The sequence below is a fragment of the Solanum dulcamara genome, chromosome 9 (genome assembly GCF_947179165.1).
Source record: "Solanum dulcamara chromosome 9, daSolDulc1.2, whole genome shotgun sequence".
NCBI classification, from domain to species: Eukaryota; Viridiplantae; Streptophyta; class Magnoliopsida; order Solanales; family Solanaceae; genus Solanum; species Solanum dulcamara.
The window spans coordinates 10,739,315-10,762,235 of NC_077245.1; the positions used below are offsets into that span (position 1 = coordinate 10,739,315).

At 33.3% G+C, this 22,921-nt stretch overlaps 3 protein-coding genes across 4 annotated transcripts; 2 read left to right on the plus strand and 1 right to left on the minus strand.

Moving 5' to 3' along the window:
* Positions 1 to 566: 566 nt before the first annotated feature.
* LOC129903946 (transcription factor TGA1-like) lies at positions 567 to 5,343 on the plus strand. The gene is made up of 9 exons (XM_055979468.1): positions 567 to 868; positions 2,063 to 2,230; positions 2,316 to 2,393; positions 2,503 to 2,562; positions 2,667 to 2,744; positions 2,856 to 2,913; positions 3,444 to 3,715; positions 4,306 to 4,533; positions 4,949 to 5,343. Exons 2-9 carry the CDS (start codon positions 2,066 to 2,068, stop codon positions 5,099 to 5,101), a joined length of 1,092 nt encoding a protein of 363 aa, XP_055835443.1. The 5' UTR covers positions 567 to 868; positions 2,063 to 2,065; the 3' UTR covers positions 5,102 to 5,343.
* Positions 5,344 to 14,167: 8,824 nt separating this feature from the next.
* LOC129902411 (FBD-associated F-box protein At2g26860-like) lies at positions 14,168 to 20,825 on the plus strand. Of its 2 annotated transcripts, none has more exons than XM_055977643.1 (5): positions 14,168 to 14,331; positions 14,412 to 14,464; positions 15,354 to 16,277; positions 16,346 to 16,504; positions 20,385 to 20,825. In XM_055977643.1, the coding sequence occupies exons 2-5, from the start codon at positions 14,429 to 14,431 to the stop codon at positions 20,688 to 20,690; spliced, it is 1,425 nt and encodes a 474-aa protein (XP_055833618.1). In that variant the 5' UTR covers positions 14,168 to 14,331; positions 14,412 to 14,428; the 3' UTR covers positions 20,691 to 20,825. The 2 variants fall into 2 exon arrangements, with proteins under 2 accessions (XP_055833618.1, XP_055833619.1); XM_055977644.1 differs by having other exon boundaries at positions 15,354 to 16,166.
* Positions 20,826 to 21,427: 602 nt separating this feature from the next.
* LOC129902413 (defensin Tk-AMP-D6-like) lies at positions 21,428 to 22,347 on the minus strand. The gene is made up of 2 exons (XM_055977645.1): positions 22,204 to 22,347; positions 21,428 to 21,747 (listed from the first exon to the last, which is right to left on the minus strand). Exons 1-2 carry the CDS (start codon positions 22,262 to 22,264, stop codon positions 21,566 to 21,568), a joined length of 243 nt encoding a protein of 80 aa, XP_055833620.1. The 5' UTR covers positions 22,265 to 22,347; the 3' UTR covers positions 21,428 to 21,565.
* Between the last annotated feature and the right edge of the window lie 574 nt (positions 22,348 to 22,921).

Below are 22,921 nucleotides of genomic sequence, written 5' to 3' on the forward strand. Positions count from 1 at the left end.
CATTAAAAATCACTTAAGATAAAAAGAACATGGCATTAACACAAATGACTCATGGGGATGGCCCATCGAAATAAGTGTTGCCATCACTAAAGATAAGTTAATTGAACACCGAATTAAGACTTATTTCAATTGAGTACCTAAATATATAGTAAAGTATTTTTATTAGTTAATATCGATTCAAAGTTTGGATATATATTTTTTCGTTTGTTCTCAAGTGTCGATTACATAAATAAATTAATCACTTAAAATATGTCACTTTCTTTAAACCTCAAGCATGTTTCAACTGAGATGGGGTGTATAATTAAATGAAATAATATATTTTATGCGGTTAATTTAACTACCTACAAACACTCGAAAGTACACACAAAACTTTTTTAAAAATTTAAATAAAAAATATCTAATATAAACCCTTTAGCACGTGTTCACATGTTCAATTGACACAACTCATAAGTTTAAGGTGTTGTTATGTATTAAGCGTACAATAAAATCTTGATTCATAACCATACGAGTATATATAAGTATATGAGTGTGTAATGTTTTTTCTATGTTTGTGTATAGGTTTTTTAAGTCATAATATAAAGGCATCAACAGCAGTTGACAGCAAGCAGTCAACTTCTTTTGAGTACTTTTAAAACTAGTAGTATTTCTTTTGTCATTTTGCTTCTCAGCCTTTATCCTACTGGGGGGTTTAAATTTGCCTCTAAATACACTCACTTTCTTTCTTTCTTTCTTTATAGACATGGAGATTTATTTATTTTTGATTCTCTTTATTAGTTTGAGCTAATTAAAGGTTTCTTTAAATACCAAGAAGGTCCAGTTATTGCCTCTAATTTGCTTAGAAGAGTGTCTTCACACTACTGATGAACATGTTAGTCTCTTAATTAAATATGTTCTCACTTTTCTGCTCTTGATCAATTTCTTGTTTAGAAAACTACTAATGAAATTGCAAAGTTACATTCTTTTCTTTATGTTCACTGATTAGATGTAGTAATTTGGGTAAATTGAGGCCATTTCTACTAATTATCAAAGATTGAAACAAGAATAGTCTCTTCTAAATTTTTTGACGTTTATACTCTGCTATGAACTGTGTTAACATTGATAATCCACTCTGTAATTCCAGTTTTCTTGTGCTTTTAAGGAAGAACAGAATTTTGATTTTTGCCTTAGAATATGGATGAGTAAGTTTATCACAATTTGTTGAGCGCACCTTGACTAATTCCATGAGATGCCTACCAGTTCCCACTGGTAACAGGTAGCTCTGTCCAAGGTTAGGATAGATGAGAGAAAACACCTAGTGTTTTTTGTAGTTTACCATAATTTTTACGTAGCTTAAAGTCGAAAAGGATCATTGAATTTACCAATTTCAAAAAAAAAAGAAGTTGAAAAGGATCATTTGCCATGAGATACATTTACTGTTTGGTATATGAAATAGTTGGCAATTCCGGAAGAGTTGAGAGTTCAAAAGGAAGAAAAAAATGGTGAAAGTCCAAGTAAATCGTCATGTTGCTGTTGTGTGTCTCTGTATTTGTATGTGAAGAAGAATGCTCCCCAGTATTCATATGCATAGGCTAATTCAATTTATTCATTATTTTATCAGTTATGTTGATTTTCTCGTTTCTCTTTCGATTGATTACCTTACTGGAATCCATCGTTTATTTCTTCTGCGGTTACCCTTTCCATTTCAGAGAGAAGTAGTCCATGATTTCCTTAAAGAAAAGATGTATATGTAGTTTAAAAGCCATATGATTTACAAGTCATGAACACTTATAAGTAGCCCACTGAACATTGGATATTAGTCTGCAATTCCAAAAGATCTCGTTTTGATGAATGGATAATCAAACGATAAGTGCTCCGTTCTATTCCTTTTCCAACAAAAGGTGCTAATTAATATTATACTTCAACCTACATCAATGATCAGTTTTGTTATGCCATAGCATTTATAGCTGTTTGTTTTTCCTCCTACGATACTTTGACTTAGCTTTCTAGGCATGGCTTTTCAGCAGCGACGTAGTCTCAATGCCACATCTAATTTATGTAATTATTTTTCTGTTCTTGATTTCAGGCCATGAACATGACTTCTCCAACAACTCAATTTGCCCCCACAAGAAGGATGGGCATATATGAACCATTTCACCAGATGAGTGTGTGGGAAGACGCTTTTAGAGGTGACATTATGCCTACCGCTGATGCATGTATGGTTTCACAGCCAAACGACAGGCTAGATGACAAGGTATAGCAACATATATCCTTATTCTGACTAATAAAATTCAAGTTAGTACAGTTGTCAGGCTAATATCTAACTGTGCTTATTGTAGTCGGGGTATACATCCGGTGAACAACATATACCCTCTGGCTCTGGGGATAATCAAGCACTGAGGGGTTCTTCAGACAAGGTGGGTGCCCCGGCTCTCTCCTTTTTGGTTTAGGTATCCTATCATAAGATATAAAAGTAGAAAGATTAACCTCTGATGTAAATACATTTCCATATTGAATGGATGACAGGTACAACGACGTTTAGCGCAAAATCGTGAAGCTGCCCGTAAAAGCCGAATGCGGAAAAAGGTAAATGAAGTTCTACTCATAAAATTTCTAGCACATGTAGATGTTTTAGGATATTCTATTAGTCATAAAATTCCTCTTGATTCCTTTCTTCGCCCTTTTCACAGGCCTATGTTCAGCAGCTGGAAACGAGTCGTTTGAAGCTGGCACAACTCGAATTGGAGCTTGAGAGAGCTAGACAGCAGGTCAGAAACATCATTCCTTGCGCGTTTCTTACCCAACAAGTATATGTATCTGTGCTCCTATTTTATATTCCATCACGGCCTTTGACATTATGATGAAATGGCTTATTGCAGGGACTATACATGTTAGGTTCAAATAGCAATACGGGGCTATTAGGAACAATTAATCCAGGTATGTGGATAGAGGAGTTGTCACTCGATAGTCTACTTTGCATTTTATCTTGGCATCATCACTAGATTAACTACTGATCTGTGTTGAGTGATCTACCAATTTGATGTTGAAACTAGTCTCCAAGCTGGAATTGATGATTATGATAATATGCGAATAGTTTATAGGTGCAGAGTTTAAGTTGTTTCTTGAACATTTATGTGCCTATTCAGTAAGCTGTTCTTTAACAGATCTCAATGTATTCAAAGAGCGTGGTTATGCATATTTTTATATTGTTTCAATAAAATCTTAAAGTACACTTAAGTCATCCACTCGCTCTGCGTTATCTGAAAGTATAGACTACTTGCATTATTTAATATTGTCCTCATCCTAACAAGACGAGCACGTCCAACGTTTGCTGAAGTTATTGGCATTTGATTAGCTAATAATTCATGCTATTAGAGTAGAATATTAGCCCATTTACTTTGACTGATTGATGCTATTAAATTATATATAGAGATTTTGTTCATAATTAAGTAATGCTGCCTATGCAGGAATAGCTGCATTCGAGATAGAATACAGCCACTGGGTGGAAGAGCAACAAAAAAAGAATGCAGAATTGCGGAGTATTTTGCAGTCTTCTGTAAGCGATATGGAGCTTCAGTTGCTGGTAGAAAATGTCTTAAGCCACTATTTCAATCTCTTCCGGATGAAAGCTGATGCTGCCAAGGCTGACGTGTTTTACTTAATGTCTGGGATGTGGAGAACTTCCGTCGAGCGTTTTTTCCTCTGGATTGGAGGATTCAAGCCATCAGAACTCATAAATGTAGTCCCTAGTGCATTTTTACTGCTTTTTTTGTTTCTACTTTACCTTCACTTGCTTATGGGTTTCTCTTAGCGTTTTTTCATATATAAATTTCCTGAACTATGCCAATCATTTTGCATCTAAAACTAGTCAAATGGCCTATATATGTTTAACTTGTTGATTTCCTCTAGTGATTGTCAATGACATATTTCATTCAGTGCTGCAGCTATGCTCGTAGCTCGCGACATGATAAATAATGCTCATTTTAGGATGTTATAATCTAGTTGAATCATTACACCATCCATTTAGATATTTTGATGAAGCTAAACAATGATCTCAAGTAAAGTTAAGTTACTTTGGTTTGTAGTGTAGCACTTAATAATCATGAATAAAAAAGCACATTTGAAATCAATGACTAAAAGACCTCTTGTAGCCCTATTCGTTCGTTCTTATCTCATATCCCTGCACTCATTTAAAATCAGTAGTACAATATCAAATAAGCACTGTTTATGAATATCGACACCCTACAGTTTATTTTACTTAATTTGTCACCAAATGAAAAGTAGAACAATTATGAACGAGATTTCTAATTGTATATCAACTTTACACAGGTGGTGATGCCACAACTCGAGCCCTTGACCGATCAGCAAATCTTTAAAGTCTGTAATCTGCGACACTGTTGCCAGCAAGCTGAAGATGCTCTCACACAGGGAATGGATAAACTTCAGCAGACTCTGGCTCAGAGCATCCTAAATATGAACACAGGAGCTGGAAATTACACTTCCCAAATGGTTTCTTCTATGGAAAATTTAGAAGCATTGGAGAGCTTTGTTAACCAGGTTTCTCTCACTTTCATTGTCGTTCTGTATCCTCAAAAATCAAGTTTAAATATGACTGTAATCCTGAAAGAAACTGATGCGTACGTCCAACAAGTATACTTTTTAAGTATAAATTCATATGGTCCTTGAATTACAACTACAAGTCTGCTAAGTTTTTGAAGTACTAATAGAGTCAAACCTCTCTAATAGTGTCGTTTGCCTCAAATACTTTTTGGTTGTTATATCTAAATGATGTTATATAGAACATATAACATAACATAACATGAAAATCGATTCTAAAATAAACTTGATGCTTATGTATAAGGCCATTACAAAATAGCATAAAATGAACTGTCTCAAGTCTCAACAATGATACTATACATGTGTTGACACTTCTTGAATGATAATGTATATTGTTGCTTTGATTTGTAAACAGGCGGATCACCTTCGACAGCAAACACTACAACAAATGTCTATTATTTTGACAACGCGCCAAGCAGCAAGGGGCTTACTTGCTTTTGGGGAGTATGTTCAACGTCTTCGTGCTCTGAGTTCACTCTGGGCAGCCCGTCCTCGTGAACCTACCTAAATGATCTGTTCATCAGACAATTGAGGTGAATTTATCTAGATTATGTTTGATGCTGCTGGTAATGCCCGAGCTGTAAATGGGAAATGTACGTTATCATAATTTTGCTTGCTTAGACGGATTTAGCTATTTACTAGTATTTGAAGTACATATTTTCAAGGAAACGAAATTCGTGTATATATATTTGGATGTTGTATATAGGCTATAGCAATGGAATAATTTGATTGGATGCTTTTGAAGATTTATATGAGGGTAGAAAACTTATTATGAATGCTGAAACTTCAGTTTTTGATATAAAAGGTGCATAAGTAAAGTGTGTTGACTCTAGGGAAATTTTAGAACACATGCTATTACTCCCTCTATCAAAATTATGCAACACACTTTCTTTTTAGTTCGTTCTAAAAAAATTGTTATTATTTATTTTTTAAACTTTGTGTCAAGTCAAATCGTGTCGTATAAATTGGGACGGGTAATAATATATATATATATATATATACTCATAATTGTTATGAATTCAGTAAGAAGATTGAACTCATATTTAAATTAAAGCTCCTTTCATCTGTCTCTATTGCAAGCCTAGAGGTCATTTTAATTATACAAGCTAAGCGATTCATCTATTTTATTTCTAATGCAGTACTGTTTATATATATATATATATATGAAACAGTACTGCATTAGAAATAAAATAGATGAATCGCTTAGCTTGTATAATTAAAATGACCTCTAGGCTTGCAATAGAGACAGATGAAAGGAGCTTTAATTTAAATATGAGTTCAATCTTCTTACTGAATTCATAACAATTATGAGTTCAGAATTTATTATATATCGAAAACATTAGGCTCATGAGAAGCCAGTATTCATGTATTTCATCGGCTGCTACAGCTTGAAATGTTAAACAACTGCTTAATTTATTCAAATACCGTGCAAACACAGAGCAGCATATATAGAGAGAGTTGTGGTTTGGTTTTATTCCTCTGTTTTTGTAACGTAACCTTTAGCTAGATCTGATCATCTGAACCAAAGATCGGTTGCAAAATCACAGCTAGAAGAGCTTTATTTGAAAGCAAAATTGCATGTACACATCATTGATATCAAACAGTAGTTAACATGAACAGGAAATTACTTCACAAAGGCTTAACAAGTCTAACAGCAATACCATCCATATACTATAAGATTTTATTCCTAGCCTGCATCTATATCATATGCTTACTTGAATTTCAACTTTTCCTCACGGCCTTTGGTTTTGATGTATTTGTTGACTTTGGGATTGGATGCTCTCACCTTAATAGCACCATTGTAGTGGCCATGTTTCTTTGATATACCTACCAATGTATCAATGTCTTCCTTAGTTCGAACCGTGATATCCTTTCTATCCATGATCCATCCTTCAATCTCCTCCATCTCCTTCAGCAATTTTTCATTAGTCTTTGTACATTTTCCTGATGAAGAGGCCTTTTTAGTTTTGACCTTAGAAGAAGATGATTCCAACATCTTCTCGATTTCGGCTTTGAGGTGAGCATACCTTCTGAGTTTTCGCACGCAACTCCTTGTAGCCTTACCGGCACCCATTTTATCAAAGCAAAAGGAGAAAGAACTGAAAGCAGTATGGATTTTGAAAATGGAGTTAATGAAGAATTGATAACAGAGATGAATTTAAAAAAAGGGTAAATTTTAGACCTCTTCACATCAATTGAGCGGGAGATTTGAAAATATCAGTCACTCTATTTCGGTTGTCATTTGGCTTTATACACACAAAAAAAAACAGTATGGTGTATTAAAGCTCCCGCTATGCGCGGGGTTCGGACTTTGTCCAACACCATTAAACAGGATAGAGCAATGCTTAACTTGCAGTTCATGACAACACTAATAAACGCTATTATGTTATAAAATGAATTAGAATTTATGGATTAGAGGTAAGAGGAATAACAGATTATCAATTAACTGAAGTAAAGGGTTAGAACTTAGAGTTAGTTTTCATTTAAATGAGCCGCAGGGGCTGAGATGATGCCACCTCTTCTCTTCTAAATTACCTTAGTTTTGCCATTTTAGCTTTTATCTAATTGTAATTTTCATTCAATTTAATTATCTTAGTTCTTCACACATGACTTCTCCCAATTTCAACTCACTTCTTTAACTTAGGCTAATGAAGAATAGTAAGTTTCAATTTATACGTAAAATGAGCCAATCTGACAAATAAGTTAAAATATGGGCCCAATTTTACTACGCGTTTAGCTATGTTCATTGTGAAAATAGAAAAAAAATATATTTTAAAGTGAATAATGATTGTGTTTGGCTATGAAACAAATTTGAGTTGTTTTTGAATTTTTATGGATAATTTAATTTGAAGTGAAAATACATTTTTGTTGCTTTTAGAATTTTTGAAAATTCTTGAAAAAGGTGAAAAGATAAAAATAATTTTTTTAAATTTGTTTATGCCCAAACACATTTGAATTCGGAGTTCACCTTAAATGAAATCTTTTCATGGCCAAGCTATTTTGACTATGAGAAAGTTTTTCATCATATTGTAATTTTGCCTCAAGCAATACATAGGCGTAGTTTTTCTTAGTACTAGTATTTTTTTTTGAGGAATTTTAATAAATAACTATAGTTTAGAGTCATTAGACCATAAGCATGAATAGTAGCTATAATTTGCCTAATTATAATTCATAGCAATAGTATTAGAGAAAAGAAATGAGAAAAACGAGAGTCTGTATCTCAATTGAAACTTAGATACATAATCTCTTCTCTTGCTCGCCTCTCTCCTCTCTCCCAATCTTGCACACAATACACATATTAGCTTTGAAATTAAAACACAAATATACATTGTATCACTCCCTAAAATAAATACAAGATAAAGTTTGTATCATTTTTTTGTGATACACAAATGAGAAAAGTTTGATGCAGTATCTGAATATTGTATCACCCCTAAACTAAATACACGAATATAATTTTTTCCTGATAATAGTTGTATCGGTTTTTTTTTCCGATAGAGAGATATAGCCTGATAATAGTTGTATCAATTCTTCTGATATGCAAATACATTTTTTTCTTGATACATATATACAATTGGTTGTATCAATTGATTAAGATACATATAACACCTGGAAAGTCAAAAAGTTACATTGGAAAATGAAATGCAGAAAAGTTGTTGATGCACTGATTCCATGAGCCCATGTACGGATCATAGAAACCAGTCATGAAAAGAAAATTTGAGATTTGGGGAAAATTTTGGCCACTAATGTTTTATACAAGCCCATCTACAGACTGTATAAGGATCTACGATCCAAAGAAGGCTACCATAGAAGGGACCCTAAGTTGGAAAATTTTCAAAGTTTCAAAAGTGCATATACTAGACTACCTACAGACCGTATAAGGTTTTACGGTCCGTAGGAGTGCCCGTAGAAAGAGATTCAGAGAAGTTGAGTTTCAGAGTTGTGCAGGACGAGGGGGTTATACAGTCCATAGAATATTTTACGAACCGTAGAAGATGGTCGTAGAAAGGAACCCCTAAGACTTGGAATTTCAATACTTGAGTCTACAAAGGATTTGTACGTGTCTTATAAAGTTCTACGGGCCGTAGAAAGGTCCCATAGACCTTGGATTCAGAAACTCAGAAACCTCAGTTGTTTTCTACGTACGGCTCTCTACGGGTAGTATAGGCTTCTACGGTACTTAGAGGCACCCATAGTCCAACCGTCAGTTAATTTTTCAGGGACAATTAAGTTATTTTCTATTTTTTTAATATCCAAGTTATGTCGTTTTGGACTAATTCCTAAGACCTATAACTACCATTATCTTTCAAAATCTATCCATTCCCTCTCATTCCTCAATACCCCAAAAGCTTTCAAGAAAATTCTCTCTCAAGGTCATCTTCTCCAATCAAACTAGTGTTCAAGGATTTAAGTCTCCTCTTTCAATTTTAAACTAGGACTTCATTGAGGTATGCGAGAATTTCAGCCATGGAACATATTTTATCCGTGGAGTCCCAAAGCATTTTCAATGATCTTCTTTATGAATTCTTCCTAAGACCTAGGGTTTTGATGATTTTGCATTTGGTTCAATTAATTATGGTTTATTTCACTTCTATTAATCTTATTTTGCATGGTTTGATCTTAATTACATAATTTTGATGAATTTCTCATGAACTTAATTATGCATTATGCCTATTTTATGATTATAAACTATGTTTGAAGGTTATGCATGCATCGTGAACTTATGAAACTATGATTTTAAGGATGATTTAGATAAAGTATCAATTATGATTTTATGAACAAGGTTGCTTCAAAAGGGAAGTATTCTCATCATGAAGGGTTTTCTATGATTTTTCTATGAACAAGCTTATCATGATCTAGATACTTAGATAAGTGTGTTTATGAGTATGTTATGAAATCATGATTTGTTAAAAGAGTAATTCTTATGTTTAAAGTATGTTATTGATGAATTTTGGTATTACTAGACTCTTACCATTTTCAAAGATTTATGCTATGATTATGACTATTCTTGTTGAGACTGTAAGGCTGTTCACACTTTTGGTTAAAATCAAAATCAAACCGAAAATTTAACCAAACCGAATAAAAAAACCGACATTTGGTTTGGTTTGGTTTTAAATTTGAATAACCGATAATATTTGGTTTGATTATGGTTATAGGAATAAATAACCGAACCAAACCGATAATTATATACATAAAATTTATAATTATTTCTATGTATAATATTAGTTTTTCATAAATAATTAAAGATATTTTATACCTTTTAATTATTAATTTAATATTAATCTACTTATTTTTAAGTCTCAATAATCCAAGCTCAACTCTCAAGCTGAATTATAAATTTTAATAAATACTAAACAGCAGTCCAAGTCCAACAATCCAAGCCCATTAGCCCAACTCTCAAGCCCAATTCTAAATCCTCAATTCTAAATCCTAAATTCCTAATAAGCACTAAGCACTTAAGCAGCAGGCACCAACACAAGGTAAAAGTTAAAACTTTAAAACCCTAGTATATGTTTTCCTTTTACATTTCTGTTCCTCTCACGTTGGTTTCTCACAAAATCACAGACTCACAGTCATAGACTAACAGTGAAGGCTCAAGAACAACCTCAACTCCTCAACCCCAAGTACAAGATTGTCAAATTTTGAGAAGGTTTGTAAGAAATTTTTCAAATTTTAAATTGATTTTAAGTTGTTTTCTTTTTTGTTTCGAATGTTTAAGTTGTTTCCTTTTCTGTTTCAAACCTCTGTGGGCCGTGAGGAAAAAAAAGCTTCGTAAGAATTTGAAAAATGTAGAGAGAGAATATTTGAATTATCTCGGCTAGTCATAAACCGAATAACCGAACCAAACCGAACCAAACCGACAATAACCAAACCCGTGGTTATTATTTTACTTGGTTTGGTTATGGTTTTAGACATTTAATAAGCGATTAAATTAGTTTGGTTATGATTTTAATCAATAACCGACCCAAACCGAACCATGAACACCCCTAGTTGAGAGTATCACTTAGCACAAAGTTGGACTAGTGGTGATTACCCAGGTCCAAAAACTACGTGCCCTCGTAGGATTTGCCTTAATTGATCATAGTTAGTGGATCCACATATAGCAAAGTACATGGGTGCTACGGGGTTCATCCGAACCCACTCGATAAAAAATTACACAGTATATATAGGGTAGATTTTCTATATTTTTATACATATACTAATTTTGAATCATCTAAATCAAAGAGGAGTGATAGCCTAGTTATACTAAATTCCCAAACTTGGGCTGCGAATACAATCCCCAATTTGCAGGTTCAATTCTTTCTGAGTGCACAAGCTGCCTAATTTTTTAATATTGAATTCTTTGTCGGTGTACAACTACTACTTTAAAAAAATGTTAGAATAGCTTAAAACTTTTTTTTCATTTTATGTTTGTATTTGCACTCTAGTTCACACATTTGTATTTTTATTTTTCGAACCCCTGAGTGAAAATTTTGGATCCGCCATGTAACTCATGTTTATGACCCTTACCTGGTAAGTAAGATAACCTCTTCTCAGTGTGGTGAAGACACTGAACTCTATGTTATAGCTCACATGGTTTATGTTGGTTAATGGTATCTCTCACTATGCAATGCTTTGATTATGATTTTCTTACGAATAGTGCATTGACCATGTTTTATGTTTATAATGATATTTTAAAGAATGATATTATGTCTTAGTTTGGCCTTTGCATTATCATGTTTTATGTCATGCATTCCATATTCTCCATACTCAGTACATTCCATAGTACTAACTGCATATTTCTTTTGCCTATATTATTTTATAATATAAGTTACGACGCTCCTACTCACGCCCGCGGTTAGTACATGATTCTTATCGGCGGGCATTTCTTTGGTGAGTTTTCATGGTTCGAGGGCATGGAAACATTATGAGATTCTTATGTCTTTCCTTTCAAACTTCATTCAATTTCAGTTTATTTCATGAGCTAGGGCTTATCCTATGCCATACTTATGATAGTAAAGACTATGTCAGACTAGTATGATTTCCACTTTATCTGTCTTTATACTCATATTTCCTTACATTGAGATTGCTATGTTGCAACTTATCTTCTGCTTTCAGCTTATTTTTTATTATCTCGTTATCTTATGTCATGCTTATGCTAAGAGGCTTGTTTAGGATATTTTGGGATCCTATTCGTCGTGTCACGCGTAGGTATAGTTTGGATCGTAACAAAAGGTGTATCAATTTTTTTGATACACATATATAATTTATTTTGATACATAGATATAATTGACTGTATCAAATTAAGAAGAAGAGAAAATTCAAACATTTAACAATAACTGAAGAACCTAGAATGGAAAATTTTGATATATCTACGTTAATCCAATAAAAAATGAATCAACAACCACCCGCCACCCAAAAAATATTGAAGACCAAGAACCATAGGTATAGATAAAAATTATGAAGATAAAACTTTAATTGAATTTCGTATTAGTATAAAAAATAGAAAGGAAGAAAAAGAAAGATTTACGCAATTAATTGTAGAAAGGGAACTTGAGAAAGAGGAAAGCGAGCGAAGGAAAAGGAGGGGGGCAGAGAGAGAGAGGGAGAGAGGGGAGAGAATAATGAGCAAGAGAGAAAGAGAGATTTCCTACAAAATCTTAAAGGGTGAAAATTATCCACTCCCTCCCCCCACCCTCCCAATTTTGTTTTAAAAATTAAACTTCGCTCTCAACGTTGAAAAATAGTCATTCTCCTCTTTTTTTATAATTAATTTTTTTAAATGTCTATTCTATTTATACATTATCAATTTTTTTATTTTTTTTAAGATTATGATATATTTATTTTTTAGTCTATATATCAAATTTTCTATAATACATATTAGTTTCGTCCATAAAAAGGAAGAAATATTGATTGAGTAAATTATAAGCTCACGTCCTTCTACAATGAAACAAATCAACATAATAAAAAAATATTATTATTTTAACAGATTTATAATGTGATAACCTTATAAATATATTTCGATACAAATAATATAGAAATAATTAATAACAATTAAAATATATTTTATAACAATTTTTTACAAGATTATTTATTTATATTATAAATAACTTTTCAATTATAATTTAGATTTTTTTTATTAATGACAATAAAAGTTCTTTTATCTATACGGATTATAGAGAGTAAAAGATAATCATAATCAACCTAACTTCACCTGGTATATATGCATCTAACTTTGGGTGTACATAAATAGACACTTGGACCTCATTTTTTGTACTTACTGGAGGTCTGAATCTGAATCATTCAGATTGTAGCTCATTAAGTGCATTTGTTTATTAAAAAAAATTCACCACTGAACGAGTCTTAAGAAGTCTGATTCGATTAGATCTAAACTTAAGTATTAAAATCATTCATGCTTTTTATTAACTGTTAAATGCTTACACAACGAATGACTCTTTCTTCTGACAAACAACGTTCTTGTAACTCATTTGATACATCAATGCCCATTGCTCGAATATACATTAATTGATATAATTTAGATACATTAAGTTATTATTAATTAATATATTTTATATTTTATTAGATTAGTGATCTTATCATATTAAATTAATATTTTTTCAAATATATTATTGATGTATATTTAATTACTAGTATATTGTTTAAATTATATTGACTATATTGATTATGTTATTATTATTTTTTATCAAATAATAAACATATTTTATTAAATTTCTATATTTTCTAGTATTTAATTATCATTTTATTTGAATTGTATATTTATCATGTTTATAAATAAACAATACACATTCAAATGTTGAAAAACAAACAGTCTTAATCATTCAGTGTTCATATCTAGAAATAACATCTTAATCATTCAGATGTGTGCATTCAGATTCAGACGTCTTAATCTTAATGAAAACAAATGAAGTCTTAAACTTGTATAAAATTGAACAAGTAGACACACACATCTTATACTCGTGTGAGATACACTCAAAGTGATTTGTATTATGTCATGTAGGACACATATTATTCCATGTGTACGACATGTGTATCTACTTGTTCAACTTTATAAAAATTTAAGTATCTAGATTTGCATGCCCAAAGTTGGAAGACATAGATATCAGTTAAGGCCGAATTAAAGAACACATTTATGTATTATATTTAAGATATAAGTGCAACTTAATTATTCCCGCACACAAAACATAATACTTACACATATACTTAATGCATGTAATATTAAAATAACAATCATAAAAAAAATATTAGATTTTGCAACAATCTTATAAAAGAATTATTCTACTTATAATGTTAATTAACTAAAATAAAATCTATAAATATATAAGTTAAAAATAAAATATTATATATAATATAAAAAAAATGTTACATAAATGGAGGATAAAAAAAGGGAAGGGTATAATAGGTTTTGCATAGAGTAAAAGGGGAAGAATAATTATTTTAAAGTTTAATTTTTAAAGCAAAGTAGGTGGTATAATTTTCAAATAAATCCTAAACATAGTTATATTAGATAATTTTTTAAAAATAAAGCTGGGACGTTTAGCTATATTTGGCTATCTACCTAGTTTTCTTATATATTTTTATACGGAAAGGTAAGGGGAGTAATTTGAGTTGAATTTGATTGCAGGTTATTTTCCTCTTTTATTAGTCCATACCTTTGCTTTTATCGTCTCTCCCCTCTTCTCTGTCTCTGGCTGAGTAGAGCTACTTGAAGAGCCGCTCATCTTTCTTCTGCTTCTATTCCAGGTATTCATCTTAAGATCTGAATTATTTGATGATTTTTGACACTGATTTATTCTCATTCCCCATGTTTATCTTTGATATAGGACATTCATTGCATTCCATGGCAAAAAGAGTCCACAGTTTTGCTCTAAATAAGGTTAGTATTCCCTCCTCTATCTCTTGTTGACTTGTTTATGAACATTCTTCCACAATTACTTGTAAAATTTCATAATAAGCATTGATGCACAATATTACTGTGCCTGAATTCCACATATTGGAAGTTGATGATGGTAGTAGAGTCAGGTTTTGGACACAAGTTTGGCTGTTGATGAAAAAATTTCTTACATTGTTTAGTTTAATCAGTAAAGAGTTACTATAGTTTAATGCAGAGGCAAGTAGGCCTTTCCAGACTTGAATTGGCCTTGGAAAATGTTGTGGAGTCTTTAGCACCTTTAAAGTTACCTTCTTTAGTTGGATTGCGGTAATCAGATCAGGACATGTTGCAAAGAATAGGAATTCCGCACATACTTTTTTTTTGTCATTAGTCCCAGGAATCTGTAGAACATCTCTTTTCACGTTGCAGCCATATACAACAAATATGGGATCTTTTCTGAACATGAGTGGAGTGCATGGGGTGATGCTAAGGAAAGTGTGAGATTTACTGATAATCCCAGAAAGTCAGGAAAGATCTGAAGAAAATCTGGAAGACTATACCTCTTTGCATCTGTTGAACCATTTGATTGGAAAGGAATAAGAGATGTTTTGAGAACCAAAGGAGTTATTTTAAAGATTAGATGTCTTCAAAATTTAATACTTTTGGTGTAAGGGAGATATAGTAGATAACTTAGATCAGCTTATGGAATCTATAGGTGTTTTTTGAATGTAAGTGATACTGCTATGAAATCTTCTGTTGATGAAACATTTGCCTTATCAAAAAGAATATCTGTTTTGTCTGATTTAATTGAATAGTGGGTTGAATTTGTAAGATTTCGGTTGTCATTCATGGTAAGAATGGATTGATTTGCTGAAACTTTTTTTTTCTATAGTGTCAAAAGGGAGTTTGCATTGCAGAAGATCGCATTAGTCAGTTACCTGATGAAGTTTTGGTATATATACTATCTTTTCTTACTGTTAAAGAAGCAGCTAACACAAGTGTCCTCTCAAGGCGTTGGCTAAGCTTGTGGAGATACATTCAACGGCTTGATTTTGATGCTAGCAAACCCTTGGATAAAGTAGCCTTGCAACCCAAGTTACGGAAAAGCCAAATGAAGAAGTATCTTAGATGGGTCAACTATACTTTGCAAATGTGTAAAGGGCAGAGACTTGACCAATTTCGGGTTTGTTTTGACTTGAACAAATTCGCGCAGCATGAGATTGATAAATGGCTTAAATTTGCCTTTTCTAGGAATGTTCAAAGACTAGAGTTGGACTTATTAAAGGGTGGAGAGGACATTCGTTATTTTGATTACTGTTATACTTTTCCAACACGGCTCCTTCGTCTTGGTGATTCTGTTGACTCTTCTTCTTGCATACCTCATTCTAATGACCTCCAAATACCCCCACTTGTCAAGCAGAATTTCAAGTTTCTAAAAGTGCTGCTATTGAAATCTGTAAATGTCACGGGCGAAGTTCTTGAGTTCTTTCTACACAATTGTCCATTTCTTGAAACAATGGTAGTTCATGGATCAGGAACTTTGGTAAATTTGGAAGTTGTCGGTCCGTCCCTCAAGTTGAGACACTTGGAGATACAGTACTGTTACTATGTAAAATCACTTAAAATTTGTGATACAAACCTTGTAACATTAAGGACTTCAGCAGGAGAGGCATTACTGCTTAAGAATGTCCCGATGCTGGTTGAGGTATACATTTCTAGTGCGGCATACAACCATATTTTGAATGACATATCCTCTTGTCTTTCCTGCGTTATCTCTCAGCTTGAAGTCCTTAAAATACATGGTTCTCACTCATTGGTTAGTGAACAGAATTTTGTGTCTATCTTCCTATTTTTTGCTGGCACTAACTGGTGCCTTCTATTTAGTTTGATCTTTCGCAGGAAAATTTGGAGCATTACAATTTTCCTCAACTTACTAAGCTCAAGAAACTTGTGTTCACTACATTCGGACAGAAAGACCTGAGTCTCTTAGGTTGCATGTCTATAATAAGGGCTGCTCCCCAGTTGAAGGAATTTGAACTACATGTAAGTATCATGTTTTGAGTTCTTTTTCCTCTTTGGCTGGTACAAGAGTCTGATTTATTCGTTTTAACAATTATGGTTCATGTAGTTACTGATGCTACTTCTTGAGTATCTTGGTTATTTAAGTCATAGTGTTTGAGTTGAAACAATTGTGGCGAGCTGAACTTTAATGCATGATACTTTGCATTGTTTTTAACTCGTTTGACTGTGCATATATGAAGTCCCTGCGCTTACCTAGGGGTCATTTTTCAATAGGTTTTAGACAGCTGTGTCGACATTGAGCGCTTATTTCTTATCGAAAAAAGAGTGTATACTCTCATACTCGGCCAGTTTTTTATATTCTTTTACTGAATTACTGTGTGTGTCCATCAGCTTGTTTGGTACAGTGGAATGATCTCAGAGTTTTGGGATTGTAATTTCAGTTGCCAAATGCATTTCTCCAAAATCTACAGTATCCACTCCTTTGCTGCTAGTTTTATATATGATAGAATCGGGAAGTATTGTACAGTGACTATTGCACTCTCAATAAACCCACTTTCTTGTGATAATTATACTGGTTAATGTCAGACATAACAAAACAACCTTGAGAGTTAAAAACTAAGTTGTTGCCTGGCTAGGTAGGCTGGTGAAGGAGGAATTTACCGGAGTAAAGGTTTCGGAGATGAGGAATCCATCTCATATCTTGGCATGCTTTGCATTTAGCAACTTAATTTATAAATTGTTCTAAATTGTTACACCATAAGATTCATGGAGTAGTTTTTATTTGAACATCTCATACCTGCCATGCTTTGCATTTAGCAACACAATCCATAAATTGTTCTGGTCTACTGTGTTGTATCTAAACAATTTTGACAATAAGACCCTTTTTCTGAATACCCAATTTTTTTGTACACAAATTACTTTTCTTAGAGCATATATAATTTTAGGCCATTTTACTCAATGTATTCTTCTTCTCTTTGGATCAATTGCTGCATCTTCTTCCTTATTTTATCAAAATGTCTTTCCACCTTTTGGCATAGGCTACAGGGACGTTACATTAGTAGGATAGTGTCAATGAAACTTGATGTGTGTCCCTCCCCCAACCCCCAAAGAAAAAAAAGATAGATATTGTTTGCTGCCGGTTTCTAATCTTCTCCACTCTATCTATCTATCTATCTATCTATCTATCTATCTATCTATCTATCATGTTGCCATATAATTCCACTTTTGTATCTCGCATTTAGAGGCTTGGTCATGTATGTTGTTCGGAGCTGAAGTACTGCCTAGTCCAAAAGACTTGACGATGATTGTATGTCTCAGACTCCATTCTCGATTTATAGGTAGTTCAGAAGTGTCTCAAAATTTAATAGTAGAGATCTGAGATACATGATCTTCTGCTCCTCAAATCCCACATAGAAGTGTGGTATGGTCTGCATATCAAATATGAGAATTTTTCACTTTTTCATTTGTATCTTCCCCAACTTTGACACCTTTTATTCATCCTCTATTCATGACATTATGCAACATTTTACTGAATGCTTCTATTTCTCAGGAAGATAATGTGAGAACGGGTTTCTCCTTTGTCTTGACCCTATAGTAGATGCTAAACGACCCTATAGTCTTCCATCCACGAGGACAGAAAAGTAGGTTATACAAATGCATGTCCTTATATATTATCAAAATATTTGTCCATTTGCTTGCAAACCTTATTAATTCATTAGCCCCGTAAACTTGGTCAATTTACATGGTGGTTTCGGGCATTGCTTGACCCCGTTTTCGCTAGTCCGAGGCAAGAACTTGAAAACGAAACATTCATGTGGGGGAGGGGGGATTGTGGGGTGGGTTGGGGGGGCTTGGAGTAAAGAAGGCCTTGCCCAAGGAGTGACAAATTCATGGCCTTGATGCCAGGGATATGAGATCCATAGATCTAAATACGCCTTTCTTGAGTCCATCTTACATGTATATCTATCTATTTTCATCCTTATTCAAAGACTCCAAGCATTCATTTTCTAATAATACTTCCTATACAGTTTGTTTTTCCCTTTACAAATGCATGCATTTTTTGACCTTGATATCTGCTTGCCAATACTCGTTTCATCCTTCTTGTTAGGACTTCGGTTGTAATCTCATAGATACTCCTAGGCCCTAGCAGGCTAAGTATTTCATCATCTTTTTAGTTCCATTGCACCCTTGTTCTTAGGAATCAATACCGTGAAAGTAATGCAATGATTTCTCTGGTTCGAATCTCATGAGACTATGGCCTAGTGGTCTATGAAGTGGGTGAGAACCATGAGGTCTCAAGTTCAAATCCCAACAGAGATAAAAACACTAGGTGATTTCTTCCCATATGTCCTAGTCATGGTGGATAGAATTACATGGTACCTATTGTTGGTGGGAGGGATCACGTGGAACTAGTTGTGGTGCGCGCAAGCTGATTCACACACCACAATCGGGAAAAAAAGGGTCCTAAATTTCTGGTAAGAAGACATTTTTGTACCCATCTGGCTCTGAGGCGTTATCACCACTGGACCGTCTCCATTTCTTCTTCAAGAAAGTCTCTTTGTAGCCACTTTTTCTCTTTTCTTGATAATAGCTCAAGGTCATTGTAACAGGAAGGCCTCCACTTCTCATAACATTGCACTATTTGATAACCTTTGAATCTTCGGTAGTTTTTCCTTTTCTCACAAGTTTGCTTATATGATTGTGCCTTCTATTTGTATTGGTGAATTTATGAAAAATCTTAGTATTTTGTTTCATTCATTTAACCATAAACGGCTTGATTGTTGTCTCCAGTATACTTTATTTTAGCATTGGTTATTTGTTCCAGTTCTTCTTCTTAGTGGTTCTTTTAGGCTTCCTCTTTTTATATCCTTTCAATCCCTTCCGGTCACACTTTTCCTGTCCATCAATCTGATTTTGTATAATTCTTCGACATGCATTGTCATAAGATTGTTATTTTTTACAAAATCAGTGAACCCCTTTATAGCTGTCCATATTTTCTCTAATTTAAAGTAAGGTTTAGCCGTTTTCAGTCTCTGTACTCTTGGAATGGGTTTGTGATTGGAAATCATCTCATGCTTTAAAATATTGAATGCCACCCCACTCCAAAAATGAAGTGGACGAGCAAAGTAGAACACTAAGGGGTTCAATGACACTAAACCGAAAAAGCTCGATCAAAGAGGGATAACTTGTGAACAATTGCAACACTTCCCTAAGCCTGAGTCTTTCTTGTAATTTTTTTTTTTTTTTGGGTTTGAGGAAATTTGAGATGGAAATATATATATGTTTAAGGCTGTGTTGCTTTACTTGATCAAAAGTAGTAGAGGATATGAGTTTGAGAAATATACATATGTGAAGCCAAGATAGTGTTGAACCAACTTCCTGGTGAATTTCTACTGATAGTTAAGTAGTAAGCAAAATCATATGAAAAGAAAAGGAGGGATACAAGATAACCGTAATGGATGGATATCAAGTGGTTGATACTTACCCTTCCTGACGTGAGCATCTTTTTTCCAAGGCATATCTATCAAATTTCATTGACCATTAACGAGTAATAGTCAGATTTGGTCAGAGGGGAAATACTGAAATAACACTTTCAAAGATCCATTATTTGAGAGGGTTCATTTTGGTTAGCCAGTCTGGCGTGTACCTCAAATATATCTTCTAATATGATAAGTCGGTTATAGCGTCTATTGTTACTTAATTTTCGTAGTCTGTTTTTGAAATTAATATATTCTGACAGGGATGACAACTAGTAATGATGATTGAATAATGTTGAATTACGATTCCCAAACGTGATTATTTTTTTTTAATTTATGGAATTACTGCTGAAGTACGAGGTCTTTTCTTTTGCATATACTTTTGTTATTTGAGTTGCCATTTATGCTCTATTTGTTTATGGCAGTTGATGTTGACATGTTCCCTCCAGTCAAACAGAGAGTGTAGGAAGGCCATAAAATGTCCACTGCATCACCTCAAAGTGGTCAAGTTGTGTGGGTTTTATAGTGGTGCAGTTCATCTTGAACTTGTAAGGTACTTCTTGGAAAATGCTATTGCACTCGAGAAAATCATCTTCGATCCCAGGAATCCAATTCTCTCTCGCGTTCCTTTAGAACCTTCAGAAATCGAGGAAGAGCAAACTGCAAGAAATCTAGCTAAGCTCCATCTTGAAGGTGAAGTACCTCCGTATATTGAGTTGGTGATATTGTAGTAAGTATGTTAATTAAGAAAATAATTAAGTCATTAAGGCCTTCCCATTTAAAATTTTGCTAGAGGAAGATTTCATTTAGTAGTATGATTGTATCGGATAATGTGCCTGATTTAATGTTATTATTATTTAAGCTCATTTTCTTCTGTTAATGTAGTATTACTTTGATTCGAAACGATAATATTCTTACTCCGGTTGATTGGGACAAAACATTCTATCTTGCTGACTCTTCTTTCTACGACTTCAGACTTTTGCTTTCAAGGTGGATACACAACAAATATACTTATAGATATAATTATATCTAACGTCTCACTATGATGAAATGAACTTATAAAGTTATACCAATATCTAATGTCTCACATATATAGCAAATGTTGGCCTATATTAGTAGGTAAATTATTATGTGAGCCTAATTCAATATCAAAAGCTAGTTCGAGAAAATTAAGCTAGTTCGAAAAAATTGTCCACGTAGAGACCTTCAAACCCAATTGGAGCGTAGATTAAAAACTCATACGGAGATGGATCTGATTCTAATTTATAATTTATATTAATGATAGGATACCTCGACTTGACCCAACCCAAAAGCTCGTGGGATAGAATTGCTGCGACTTTTTGTCCACCCTACCAAACTGCAAATTAATTTTTCTTCCTTTGTCCCATTCATGTTGGGTGGATGCAGGTAAGTAAAGATTAGAATTCAAACTTCAAAATAAAAAAGATGTAATGAAGATCGAGGGGAATTAAGCAAGCATATATATACCCATGGATCCGATCCGATCGAATAGGATCACTTATTTATTAAAAATTGAGCATGATTACATTACATGCCTTTTTTTATTTATTTATAAAGCATAATAAGAAATAGGTAGTAAAGGAAACTAGCAAGTCTTGTAGCAGACGCAACGATAATGGCGAATGCCATGGCAGCGTCCACCCTCAAAGTGTTCTTTCAGGCAGTGTTGGTTACAATTGTTACCCGTTACACAAACTCCATGGAAGGTTTCACTGTGGTATTGACACAGTTTTGCCTCCAGCTTTCTAATTCCAACTCCTATTTCTTCTGCATCATCCATCAAAATACAGTCAAACGTCGTCATAATCATCATGAAATCATAAATATTTATTACTACACGTAGTAAATTTCAAATATAGATATTTGAAAGAAAAAAAGTTAGTTTGAATAATATTGATGATGGTGGAAAGATTACCAGTATTTGTTTTTCTTATCTACATAATCTTTCTATTTTTTGAATTAATATGATTTAACAAATTCATTCCTTCCCCTTAATACATAAAATTATTAAATATTTCTTGCATATTATTTTATAAACGTCACATGCCAATATACCTATATGTAACCACCAAGCTATATGAGATCTTGATATATATATTAGAAAAAAATAATTTGGATCTATCACTATAACACTTCATTATAGTAACCAGAAAAAATTTGGACAAGCATTATCACTATGAAAAGTGAAGGATTGACCAGTAAAATAGGTAGGCTATAGCATACCATTTGTTGAGAGAAGAAGCACTAAGAAGAGGAGGAGAGCAGCTGTAGGAAAATGCTTCATTTTTTGGTATAGTAGGTAGCAGTGTTGTGGTTATATGAAGAAAAAAAATAAGTGGAAAGTGGAAAGTGAAAAGGGATATTTATTTATAGGGACAAAAAGTGATGCTTAGTATGTTTAGGAGTAAGAATTATCAGACACCTGTCTCATATGACATACTAATTCATCTTTTTATTGAATTCTTAGAATTATCAGACACCTGTCTCATATGACATACTAATTCATCTTTTTATTGAATTCTTCCATCGGTGGTCTTATCCAATGAGACAATGTTTGTGAAAGTTCTTTAAAATGTTAGAAAAGGGCTTTATATGGAATTTGAGTCCCACTAATTTTAATTCCTCGATGGGTTGATCATTAATATTTTTATAAAAATTTGATGCTTCACCTTGTACTAAAAAGGGATTTATATGAAATTTCCTCCATCCAATTTAAAAAAAAGGAAAAAGATGAGAAGTCCCACCGTGATTGACTTGTCAATAACAAACGTGTAGGAATCCATTTTACTTTATTAACAACAACAACGACACAACAACAACAACTCAGTAAAATCCCACATCGTGGAGTCTGGGGAGGGTAGAGTGTACGCAGACCTTACTCCTACCAAGATAAGACGGTTGTTTTCGGAAGATCCTCGACTCAATAAAAACATAATAAAAG